At 40.4% G+C, this 13,373-nt stretch overlaps 1 protein-coding gene across 1 annotated transcript in view; it reads right to left on the minus strand.

Annotated features, from left to right (window-relative positions):
- LOC134639925 (adhesion G protein-coupled receptor A3) overlaps positions 1 to 13,373 on the minus strand; it is a 184,095-nt gene that overhangs the window by 157,571 nt on the left and 13,151 nt on the right. The window contains exon 2 of the mRNA XM_063491443.1: positions 6,097 to 6,168. Coding sequence (XP_063347513.1) covers positions 6,097 to 6,168 — 72 coding nt within the window. The remainder of the gene's footprint in view (positions 1 to 6,096; positions 6,169 to 13,373) is intronic.

Genomic DNA, 13,373 nt, shown 5'->3' on the forward strand with positions numbered 1-13,373 from the left:
TCCAATTTTGGAACTACCCCTCTCATCAGTGTGAGAGATTTCTATTAGAACAAAACAAAAGGTCAAAGAGAGTGTGAAGTTCTTTTAAGAGACGCTTTTGATGCCCTCTTGCTTGCTGGTTTTTTAAATAGCATAGCACAACAAAGCAAACAACAACTCCCAACACTCCCACGTTACACCTGAATATTATAACCAATCTGTGCTGAAAGTCAACGCTCCTCATCTGCTGCTTGTTTTAATTGTGGGAGATGGTTATTTGTGATTACCAAAACAGAGCGGGAGACGGATTGTTCTTCTGTCTCCCCCTCTGTTTCTCCAAACTTGGTCAGTGAGTCGGTCACACCCATGCTCCTCACATGTTTTACCTCAGCTGCGACCCAGCAATGATCTCCTTTAAAATAACAATAAAAGCATTCATATTTCAAGCGTGCGCTTTGATCCATTTAAGGCTTGATCATACTCCACGTCTTCTCTTAGGTAAACAAAGGGGGTTGAGGGGGTTATAGCAATGCTTTTGTGTGATACGGGGAAATCTGGAAAATGTCAAGCAAGCTAACATTGCACTAGCAAGCCCAAGTTCACCTGCAGTGTTGTCTTACATGAAAACTAGAGCGCATACCTAAGGAGGATAAATACAATTATGAGTTAAGTTGGTAATAATTACAGATAAATGGTTAACAAATTGAAATAGATTGAACAAGTAGCTGTGGCACTACCTAGAAATGTGTTCTGAGTCTTTAATCAGATGGCTTCACTCCATCTATTAAGTGTTCTTAATGAGAAAACAAAATGAACTTATTCAATTGTCAATCAGTAATGGAAAGGTTCATTTGAATATTTGATTTTCTTTCTTTTTCTTTTACACTAACACATGTAATCTTAGGCTTTTTTCCCTTTAAACTGCATGTGGACTGTAAGAATTCTAATACTGCTCTCATTTTTTCAGCTGTCCCTTCTTTTAACCTTTAACCCTTGCAGGAAAACCTCAGGGTCAGTCTGGTTTATGATAGCATAATCATCGAGCATTTCCCGACCTGCACTCCTCACTCGGAGCCCTGGACTTTACCCGGCCGCACATTCTTATGCACAACCGGATGGGGCGATGTGTCCTTCAGCGACCTGCCACTCCATCATCAATCACCTCCCAAGGAGAGGCGTTCACAGGGAAGACTGAATAAACGTCACTTTGTCAGTACGAACAACAGGACTCGCAAAACTTTTTAAAGGACGCTGCCTCACACCTCTGACATCCACTTTTCAGGATGAGCAATTGCAGATGCTACTCTGAATTCTGATACTGTCTCCGGCCTGAGCCGTGGTCCGCTCAGTCTGACGGCCTGCCTCTAAACACCTCAGGGCTAGACAAATAATGTTTGGTCAAATAGACGAAAAAAAAAAAAGATCCTCTGCTTTCAGTAAAGAAAACATTTGGACAGTCTGCGAAGGATAAATCTGCTGTCATAGCCACTGTCATGATCTCAAAAATACCCACTCCTCTCTCTGACACCTATAATCAACAACATGCTTGAAGCCAACAGAAGTGTGCTCGAAGAATCTCGACCTTATCATTAAAGAATCATTTATTTTCTGTAGTTGTTGTTGGATTGTTACATTGGACTCTAGATGTTACATAAAGAATGTAAATAGAATATTATAATGTCCGCAATAGTTCCAAATTAAGTGCAATCTTTCTATAAAAACATTTGCTCATGAGTGTAATCAGTATGAGAAGGATATGCCGGCCTCGTCTCTTTCAGACAGACCCTTCGCACAGCGAGGCCTTCTGCGGTGGAAACACATGATGAAGTGGCAAAAGCTAGATTTAGTGTCCTGACCAGAGAACAGTGATGGGCTTTGTTTCTGCTTTGCTCCTGTGGGACCCAGCTTGGCTGACGGCAGTGGGCTGGTGTCCATATGGGGGGGGATTCAGGCCATCACCCACAATACAGGAACCCTCCATTAAAAGGACTCTATCTGGCCTACAGGGGCAAGCAAATCACATCAAAAGAGACTTCTATGGGGGATTAATAAAGTCGCTTAGTGTGCTATATAAATTCCATCATTCATCAACGATGATAACAATGATGATGATATATATGAGTCCAGCCCCTAGCTAGGATTAGTAAGTTACAAGGAAAACAGTATACTCTCATCATGGAATTGGACTGGGAAGCCTAATAATGCTCCCCCATGACCTCGGATGAAAAAGTTAATGCTCATTTGGTTCAGAGTGAAATTACTATTAAAATGTTTCCTCAGACCTTGTCTCCAGAGCACCTAACTTTTCCCCAAGCGCCACTGTAAAACCACTGTAGTGATTTTCATGAAAAGTGCTACATTTGATTAACATTCAACTGATGCCTAAACCTAAAAATATGAGTGCATCGAGTTTTCACGCTCTTCTTTTCTGCTCTGCTTGTCCAAAAGAGCAAGTGCACTAAACTAAGATTCTGAAAATAATACAATATATGTTTGCATGTTCTCTAGCTACTCCTAGATGAGTGGACCAATCTTGATGTAATTTTGCATAAACACTGCCTAGGGCAGGGGTGTCCAACTCCAGGCCTCAAGGGCCGGTGTCCTGCAGGTTTTAGATGTGTCCATGGCAAGGCAAGGCAAGGCAAGTTTATTTATATAGCACAATTCAACAACAAGGTGATTCAAAGTGCTTTACAGAGACATTAAAAGCAAAAACAAATAAAAAGCATGATTTAAAATTGATTAAGACAAGCAAACAAACAAACAAACAAACAAACGAAACAGTATTTAAAATCAAAAATCAAAACAGTAGATAAAATCAGAACAGTAGATAAAATCAGAACAGTAGATAAAGTCAGTAGTTAAAATGTAAGTTTTGAAATTTAAGCTTAAAAGTGTGGATTTGGTGGTTTATTCAAAAGCAACTGAGAATAGGTGAGTCTTCAACCTGGATTTAAATAAACTGAGTGTTTCAGCTGATCTGAGGCTTTCTGGGAGTTTGTTCCAGATATATGGAGCATAAAAGCTGAATGCAGCTTCTCCGTGTCTGGTTCTGACTCTGGGAACTGATAAAAAAACGGATCCAGATGACCTGAGGGATCTGGAAGGTTCATACTGGGTCAGGAGGTCACTGATGTATTTTGGTCCTAAACCATTCAGAGCTTTATAGACCAGCATCAGAACTTTAAAGTCTATCCTCTGACTGACAGGCAGCCAGTGTAAAGACCTCAGAGCTGGACTGATGTGGTCCACTTTTTTCCCAGTCCATGATCCAACAGAGGTGATTTAAATGGCTAAATTACCTCCTCAACATGTCTTGAAGTTCTCCAGAGGCCTGGTAATGAACTAATCATTTGATTCAGGTGTGTTGAGCCAGGGATCTCTAAAATATGCAGGACACCGGCCCTTGAGGCCTGAAGTTGGACACCCCTGGTCTAGGGTAATGTGAATGCTAACATACATATGACTTATACAAATATCTTATACAAAATCCCCAAATCATATATAGTTATACATTTGATAGTTCAATTGAGTGTGTTTTTGTGTTTGTTATGCATTTTAACCGTCAGTGCAAATACATTAACTTTTTGGTGCAGCTGAATGGCCGCTGATTATCGATCAAGTTATCGAAATAAGCCACTATAAAAGCATTTAAAATTTAGAAAATACTGCAGCAGAGCAGGCAGCAACATTGTGGGGATAAGAACACAATGTTTGGATAAGCATCATATTATAAGGGACTTTATGAACAACCCGTCATGTATTAAATCTTCTATATGAATTTATCATTAATTTTGCAGTATACATATTATTTAATATATTCTTCATTTTACTAATTTATATTGTTTAGATTTGACAACTAATAAATAATCTAATAAGTCAGTATTCTGGTAAATTTACCAGTATATAGATCTTCCATCAATAAATTATTAAATTGTGTGCTTAGTATATTGTGCCAATAATATATCTGGTACCATATATTTGCACGCAGAGTATATCACAAACACACACACACACTAAAATGAAAATCTGCGAAATGTTTCATGTAATCACGATTTTAAAAACTACTGGACGCTGCCAGGCTACCCTCAGCCTCCTAGTAGATACACCTGTGGTATCACTTTGAAAATCATACATGACATCTTTCTCGATTTATGGTGTTCACAAGATCTTCAGAAAACTTGGACTCTCACCTTGACGTTAACCTTGAAGTCAACGTCACTGAGATTCAAACTCATCTCAGACTTTTAGTAGATGCACCTATGGAACGAATTTCAAAATCCCACATCTCCTCGTTCTTGAGTTCTCACATTCACAAACTTGGGTGTCCACGCCACCCACCCGCCTGGTGGAGTGATGATAATACCCCCTCAGTCTTTTATGGCAGAGAGGTTAAAAAGTGATGAAAAAGTGACAGTTATTGTTGACAGTTATTGTTTATTGAACCAACACCAAAGCAAAGACCGGCATGCAGTGCAGGGGGTTATTTTGAAGCACTTATTTTTATTTCAGTGGTCCACAGGACATAACAACTGCATATAAAGAATAAACCGTCAAATCTACTAAAAACTTCTACCAACTTCCACCTTCTATGTTTGCTGGATTTCAGTTCGTCATTCACAGAGTATTTTGTCTGTCTTATTATGTCTGTGCCTAAACTGAATTAGAAAGGAAACAGATTGCCTCAGAATAAAAATGAATGAAACTAAAATTATCTGCATATCTAGAGCCATCGTTAAATAAGAAAAGATGTGCAAATCAGTTTCTGTTTCATTTAAAAAAAAAAAAAAAACTTGCAGTGGGATCCAAGTTTCCATTCCTGCCCCAAACGGTCTGTTTGTTGAAGAACATTGAGAGCGCAGCTGCAGCAGGAGTGGTGCAAACATATACACATGCCTTATTAAGCTTGTCAATCAGCTGCCAATTCTCCACAACCCTCAGATCCATTCAGTCAGCCAGCCGTACAGGAAGGCAGTCAGTCGGCTGTGCCAGACGAGGGAACAGCTGGCCGCCACTTTCAACTCACTGAGGCTACCTGGTTTGGCATCAGCTTCCAGCAACAGGCGTATCTCTGCCAAATGCTGCATGTGGCAGGAAGAATGGAAAGACTGAACCAAGGGAGTGAGGTGAAGGAAGGGATAGGCCACGCAAACTGCTGCTCCAAAAGGTCAGGCGCGACAGACCTTTGGCTGAATGTCCTTAAAAGCCTCGCAATCATCATCTCCATCACTCCAATGGAACTGGAGAGAGAGTCAGACAATTTAATGGCACTAATAAGGCCCGGAGAGACAGGTGACACCATCCTGTAGGTCACCAGGCGACACAGCCACCCAAAAAGAAGTGAAAGAGAGGCAGAATTATACCGCTGCCATTATTCTAATCTAAATTTAACTGTCAGTCAGCAGTCAGGGGAGACGGGGGCCAAAACTGACTGTAATAATATTCACAGCAGTCACTGATGTAGTTTGCACACTCGTGTGTGTGTGTGTTTTGGTGTGAGTGGTGAGCTTAATATGTGTGCTTTCACATGCACATACCTCTGGGAATGACTGACTGAACAGAGCAAGTTATCAAGCCATCCGCTCTGTGTGATTTCAGCCCCTTTCTGATTTCCTCATCAGCCAGTGTCTGTGTCACCATCAGGTAGAAAAGCAGCTATCACTGGGCTGCACGGAGGTGAAAGCAATCAATAGCTGACTTCAGGGGGGGACACAGGAAGAGCTATCATGGAGCTCATCATCAGGCTGTATGAATACAGCCCTCTGGGAGATTGCATATGGTGCGAGAGTCATCGACACGGGCCCGCCACAGTCAGTCACACTGTCAGAGCACCCTGATCTCACACTGCATTAGTCCCTAATATGATGCTATATATTATCGCTTTTAGGACATTTACTGTGGCAATTGTGGTTAAGCGCAAGGGCTGGAAGGTAAAAGAAAAAAAAAAACCACACTGGCAAGCCTCCTGCAGGGTAAAACCTGACAAGGATCTCCTAATTCCCACCATGTCCCCTGTTTGCCTTTTCCCAGCTACAGTGCAATACTGCTGCTGCGATGACAGCTATTAGGACTCTGGGGAGGACAAAACATTAAAGAGTGCTTGATTTAAGTACTCACAGCTTTTCCAGGGCAGCCAAGCCATAGAAGGAGCCGTTCCTCAGCAGAGAGATCTTGTTGTTACTCAGGTTTCTGTTTAGGGGCAAAAGATATGAGAGAGAGAGAGAAAGTCGAGGTGAGCATGCAGAGCAAGTAAGGGGAGGCGCATTTGTAAATATCACAAAAACAGAGCTGGGGGAGATTACTTATTCAAATGGCTGATAAATTGTTTATCCTCTGCCTGTCAATATGTTGGCAAGAGATAAGGATTTATGTCTGATGAGATTGCAGCTGTAAATTACTCATCCAAGCCACGTTTTGGACTTGTTTATGGCCATTTGTGGTTAAGATGTGTAATGATCCAAGCCATCCACCACCCCCCACACGCCCCCTCCTGCACTCCTTCATGTCAAAATATCGGCCTAATAGAAAAGCTTAAGGAAACGCCAGGTCAGCACAATTCAGTCATCCATTGCTCACACCACAACAGCAAACAAATCAATGAAATGCACTGCAGGGATCTTTAAGTGATGAATTAATATTCAGAAGAGACGCAGTGCCTCCGTTTTGATTATTTCTATGACAGCCATCACTACTTTTCCTCTTTTTTTCCCCTTTTTTTGGGGATGAATTATGTCTGGCTGAATGTAAAATGAGAAACTATGTTTCTCTGAGTGATGCATGTGTTTGGGGGAAATAGAAAAATAGCGCCTGGACAGGACTTCTCGGAGAGTACTTGAAAGCACAAACACACGCAGACAACCTTATCGTGTCGCGAAAACGCAGGCAAATCCAATTTAACGCACGCTACACTTGCGGTATTTCTGTTAAACCTCTGTTATCTATCCGCAGAAATGAGCACAGCTAAAACAAATAAACACACATGGGGCATATCAAGGTAATCAGGTGGGGTTTTTTTACTGTAGAAAAAACAAAACCCAGAGTGACTTATTAGACCACGTAAAGCTTGGGCGCCTGCTGCGGGTGCGAGAGGCATTTCAGATAAGGGCCCGAGTCTCCTCGAAGCCCGCTGCAGTAATTACTTTTGCTATGTTTGTCGAGAATAACATGACCACACAAAGTCACCTCTGAGCCAGTTACTGCTGGAAATACAACGATACAACAGACAAGAACAGGTAGTTCAGGGCTCCACTCTGAAATAAATCTCTCTCTCAAGCCGGACTTCCATGAGCACAATATGTTTTGGCAAATAAAGACTTTTTGAGTTTTTTTCATTATACAGATTTCCTCAGATTTCCTTAAAACAGCGAGATGGTGGTAATACATGATGCATGTTACAATGCACCAATTATCCCTTTATTCTTCTATTTAGACAATTCAGGGTTGGAGACTGTCCCATGAGGTCATGAGGTGACAGGCAGGGAGAACATGTAAACTCCACACAAAAGGGCCCAGGCTGGACAATGGGTTCAAACACTTCCCTGGCAGTGTGAGACAGCGCTAACTACTGCACCGCCACGCCACACCTAGGGTTTGCTTCTCAGTTCAGAAGCCTGGTGCCAATCAATCATATGCAACCACACAGACACAGTCAAAGGAGATTAAAGCTTTTATAAATGAGAAACTACTACTCACTACACTACTCACTGTCTATGTGAAGAGGATTGCTTGTAGTTAAAAACCAACAGAGAATAGTGATTTTATTCTGTAGTTTCAGATCACAGAGGTTGTTGACTTTCTCCTTTACTTTATATCTTTTAACCTCACCACAAAAAACAGCAGTGATGCAAAAATGAAAGCCCAAACAGAGCTCAAAGGAGAGACACTGTTTATTATGTAACAATTACATAGCCTGTATTAAAAAGATGAAGGTAGCCACCACGTGATCATCCATTAGTTTTGCTTCTGCGTTAGTATTTTGTGTCGTCTTGTGAGTTTGTTTAGTGGCTAAAGAGGCTTTTTTTTTTCAACAGATTGGTGGGTTCCTTAGTATTAGCTAATGCTAGCAAACTTGCTAACCAAGCTTCCATGAACAATATGAATGCATTAATTGCGTTACACATTATATGAATGCAAACACCTGCTAATTAGTGTCAAGCAACAAAAAAATAAAAACGAAAAAGTAAAGTAAAAATTTCAATAAACGTAATAAATTTATTGAAATTAATACACATAATTTTCTCATTCACATTTAATTAGAGTAATTAAAGGTAATAGTATTTATAGGGACTGTTGGGGTAAAAAAAAGGTATTTTCTCTGCCCTTACAGACACATGGATGCAACTTTATATAGCTGTAGGCTATGGTGCAAGAGTCAAGGGGATGATGATATACGCAGCGCTTATTCTGCAGCCCAGATTCACATAATTTTAAATACAAGTCCAATGGAGATTCAAGGTTTTATATCTGCTAAAATATTGATTTCTCCAGCCAGCTCTTAAATCATCTGCTGCAGGGCTGCTCTCTCTCGCTCTGTGATTCTGTGAATACGTACATACCCATGTGATCTGCTGCCTTGAGCTCTCCTTTGCATGTTGTGCATCTTCTTGTCAGCCAATGGCCACTTCACTCACTTACCCACACACACTCAGACGGATAGACAGTGGCAGATTTGCACAAGGTCAGATCCTTTTATAACCTTCCACCACTACCTTCCCATCTTCTTTTAACACAATGGGCTGTGGGAATGATCACCCAGGTTTAAGGAGAGAGGGCCAATTAGAATGTGGTGTTGATTTCTTCTGTGACGACGGTGCTCTCGTTATGGCTACATGCTCATTTTTAACCCCAGGATTAAGCAGCGGGATCCCACAATGCATTGTGCTGAACGGGCAAATCGCTGGCCAAACTGCTCAGGGTGCAGAGTGTGCACAATGAAAATGTTCTTGTGAAGACACAAAGAGACATGCAAACTAGGCATGAATTCACAACAGGAAATAAATATTTGGTCTTTTTGGTCATGAGAATAAACAATTCTATAAAGAGTTCTCTCTGTTTTTGACAGAAAGGTTAAAAAATGATATTTGCTTACTCAAAAAAAAAAATGCACTTGCCATTTTTTGCACTTGCACTGGAGAATTGTCTCATTTAATTGAACAAGTTTGCTTCTGGGTGATATTTGGGGAAAGCACCTCTTTCTGCTCACAGTTGTCTTGGCAGGAAAAGCTAAATTGATGACAGGAAGTCCCCTCTCAGCAAAAGGCCAGGATGGACGCAAACTCGTGTCAGCAAATTTGTGTCAACATCTAAGCTTGTATTTATATTTGGACCTCCCCCAAAAGCAAACTTCCAAGGAGATCGTATCTCAATTACTTCCAAAATGACTTTTTTTTTGTTTTTGACAGAGAACTAGTGGGAAGATCAGGCAGGACAAAATCCGCAGAGCCAATACAAGAGACAAAGAATGCACAAAAAAGATAGAAATAATCGGGTGAGATAATAGACTTTTCACTAAGCCCCTCCATCCAGTTATTGCTGCTATGGCTGTCAAGCGTTCCATTGTTGCACAAAGCACTTTACACACTGATACCACAGGCACATTTATCATTTGAAATTTGCAGTAATTCTTTAAACAGTGATATGACAGCTGATTTCACATGGAAGTAAACAGTAGGCTTCTCATTTCCAGCCAACAAGTGAAAATCTATTTTATCTGCTGTACGAACGACTGTCGTTTGACAGTCCACTGAATTTAGTGTTAGAAGACTGAGGCCAAAGCTGCTCGTCACCCGCATAAAGTCATACTGTCACCAGCTGATGATCAGCGTCGGTATGGAATAAGGAGGAGCATGGGCATGTTTTGTAGAGATGGTTAACCGTAGTTATATATGACATTTGTGCCAGTACCACTTTTTTCCATCTGCTATGTGCCACTGCTTGTGGGAGGAAGAGCACACCTTGTCGGTGGTACAGAACAGAGCAGCATTAACATGACAGAAAAGACACTGATTGTGTCAGACATGGCAGAGGAGGAGGAGCTGGAATGGAGGTGGGTTGCTAACCTTGCTCAGCAATGTAAATAACATGCCCTATATGAGATTTGCCAATCAGCTGTCAAATATCTGTCTGCACTGAAATCCCACCTGAACTAATTCCTCAATTATCAGTAAAAACGTAATTTAAATGTTACCCATGCCAAAAACGTCCTGTTTAGCTCACTTTTATTTTGTGCTATTTTATTTTAACAAAAATGTTTTTTTTTACATCAAGTGAGCCCTGTGTCTACTGTTTTGGGACATGGTGAAATTCAAAGGCTTGCAATTTATGTGGGCTTGGCAAAATCAGTCAATTAGAAAGTGTAGGGCCAAATTAACTCATAGGTTGAAGGGGGGAAAAGTTCTGTGGGTGCTCAGCTCAACTAACAATGGGCTAATTTACTAAAAACCTAAATTCACAAATCAAAAACAAGCAGACTGGATAATGGACAAGCAGTCTAGTAATCAAAATAAAACAGTCTCCAATAACAGCAATGGCAATTTAGATAACTGAGAGCCAACTTAATGGTAATTTCGTGTCTTTTTTTAATGCAAACTTCTCTGTTAGAAATTGCTGAGGGCTGCTTATGTTCTGGATAAATCAGAGGAGCACAGGATTTGTGTAGAAAAAGGGCTGTTACAAACTATCCCATAGTGTAAACCTGAAATCTGCAACAGCTGATCTGTAGGATGTGTAGAATAACACAAAACATAATCTGCCATCAAATACTTACCCATCTGTGCGTCGATGAACTTGCTGTTACTGTGTTATGTGCAATAATGCAAGCAATTCTCTCATTTTAGGAAGACTTTTTTATAAAACCCATTAGACATCAGAGATCAGTCTAGAAGTGTATGAGTCCCATTCATTTTTGCATTTTGACAGTCATTTCAATATGGTAATACGTGCATGAAAAAAAATCACGAAAGGTGAAGATTTTATGATGTGCCATTTTCAAATGAAGGAATTTTCTCGATTAATTTTTAAACCATAATTGAATGTTACAAATAACAATTACAGTTCACAATTACAACTACCACTTACAGAAACTGTTAAAAAACGGATAATGTGCTCACAGAAAATTACGTTAGTTTTTTTTTACAGTGTAACTTTGAGCTATCCACTATATACAAATTTGTTCTCACTCATTTTGAGTATATCAGCATTCCTAGGGGCAACTATCACAGCCACACCCGGTGCAAAATAACACATGATCTAAAGTTAAATGCATTAAATTTAGTGCAATTTGCAATGAATTGCTTTATCAGACCTTTCTGATTTTCCACTCTAAAACTGAAACTCCTACAAAGACCTGCACAACAAGCCCAGTCACAAAAATACCGGCACCCTGTGCACTTTAATACCAAAAGAGAGTATTTCATTGGTGCAGTAAATTTGTAAATTTGATCCTTTAAGCTGAGTCAGATTGGACAAGATTTATAGACCACCAAATGTGAGTAAGCAAGAGTTTGTATGGATTTCTATTGTTGTTGATCCAGACATCAGTATCCTGCTGCGTTTGTGTCAGTTTGAATTCATCTTGACAAAAAGCTCTCTGCATGCAGAAAATTGCAGCAGATACAAGCCAGCATGGAAGCAGCCGGACATGGTGAGAAACTCCTTGGAAAACCGAGCAGGTCAATATCACAATATTTCACACAGAGAATTACTGAAAGATAACCAAAGAGCTCAAACAGTTTGAAGAGCCAGGTGGAGTTGATTCTGGTATTTCCTGAGCTTTTTCTAAATGCTAGCACTATAAATTGTGGCAAAACTGCTGCGCTTCTTTTCTAAAGCCACATATGAACAATGTGGCAGGGTAAAGGTGGTCGAGCTGAGACGCTCACTGCTGTCGCTGTGTTTTCTCCAGTGTCTCCCATTCTGTTCCTACACCTCCCTCTGCGGACGGACGTCCCACTCAGGGACAGGCAGCCACTGTTTGTGCAAACTCAAGCGTGTCCTGTGCTGTGTTATGCTGCATGTATGTGTGTGCGGATTTGTGTGGATGTGCCTGCTTGCCGACCCCTGCATGCCTATCTCAGGCCTCTGCGCAACGTCCAGGAAATCACAGGAAAAACAGAATTGAACATTATGTAAACAGGCCATGACAAACTTGTGGAGGAGCCATCCAACTCTGTATTTACATTATCAATTATGTTCTCTGTGGATAAGCTGCTTTCAGCGAGGAGAAGTGATTCAGTATTGTCTCTGTGGGCTGCAGCAAATGGTCTATGTCATTGCTTACTGTGTTCCAGCGCCAACCACAGCCAGATGTGTATAGTTTATCTAGTAAATGCTGCATTTTCACAAAATTCCCACATGGCATAGGGCATTCATTTGTGTGAATGTTGAGTTTGCAAGCGTAAAATTGGAAGATTGAAGCACTGCAGAAGGTTAAACAGTTGATTAGTTAATTGATAGTAAATTTGTGCGACAGTATTTTGATAACTGATACACACTGGAGTCATTTTTCAAATTAAAATTCCAAGGTTTTGATGAGAAATATGAGAACTGAGTACTGTACGAAAGTCTTCAGCCCCCCCATTTTTTTTTTTTTTAAGTGGTCCTGAGTAATAGTTCTCAAGACTTTCGGAAGGTCTTTTTAAGTTTTTGGACATAACCTGTGAATAATTCAAGAATAAAAAGACATCTGATTCAACAGATAAGCAAGTGTTGTGTCTACACATATCAGACAGGAAATCAGTTTTCAAATGTTTCTTTGGGCACTTATTAGCAGCCTGTTGCAAAAACATATCATTTGTTCCCATTAACACAGTTTAACAGGCATAAAATTGTTTTTGTTGTGTGTTGTTTTGTCTTTTCCCAACAAGGTGATTCCCAAAGAGCTATTAGCTGAAAACATGTCTAAGCATGGTGTGCAATGAGCTCTTAAAAAATTTGAGGAACATGAACAAGTTGAGGATAAAAAGTGACATATCTGAAAAACTATGTACAGCTTAAGAACAGTATCTGAAAGTCATGTCATTGAGAAGTAAAAAGCAATCTAGGAAAGACCTGACACGGGACCTGAGAGACGTGTCTGGACCTTTAGTTGATCCATCTACTGTTTCTAAGCCTTATTAGAAATAGTCTCAGTGGAAGGATGGCTGCCAAAGAGCCATTATTAAGAACTGGAAACAGGGGTAAAAGGCAAAACCGATGACTGTCACCAGTATGTATGGAGGACGTCAGCAGAGAGGTACGACAGTGCTTGCCTACAGTCATCTGTAAAACAAATTGAAGGCTCTGTCATTGTTTAGAACTGCACTTCATTCCAATGGTGTTGGGTATCTTGTCAAAATGTCAAAAGTGATGCGACTATAAACACAGAAAATTATAGTCTAATCTACCATGTAATAAAT

This window comes from Pelmatolapia mariae, linkage group LG13, assembly GCF_036321145.2.
Source record: "Pelmatolapia mariae isolate MD_Pm_ZW linkage group LG13, Pm_UMD_F_2, whole genome shotgun sequence".
Lineage (NCBI taxonomy): Eukaryota > Metazoa > Chordata > Actinopteri > Cichliformes > Cichlidae > Pelmatolapia > Pelmatolapia mariae.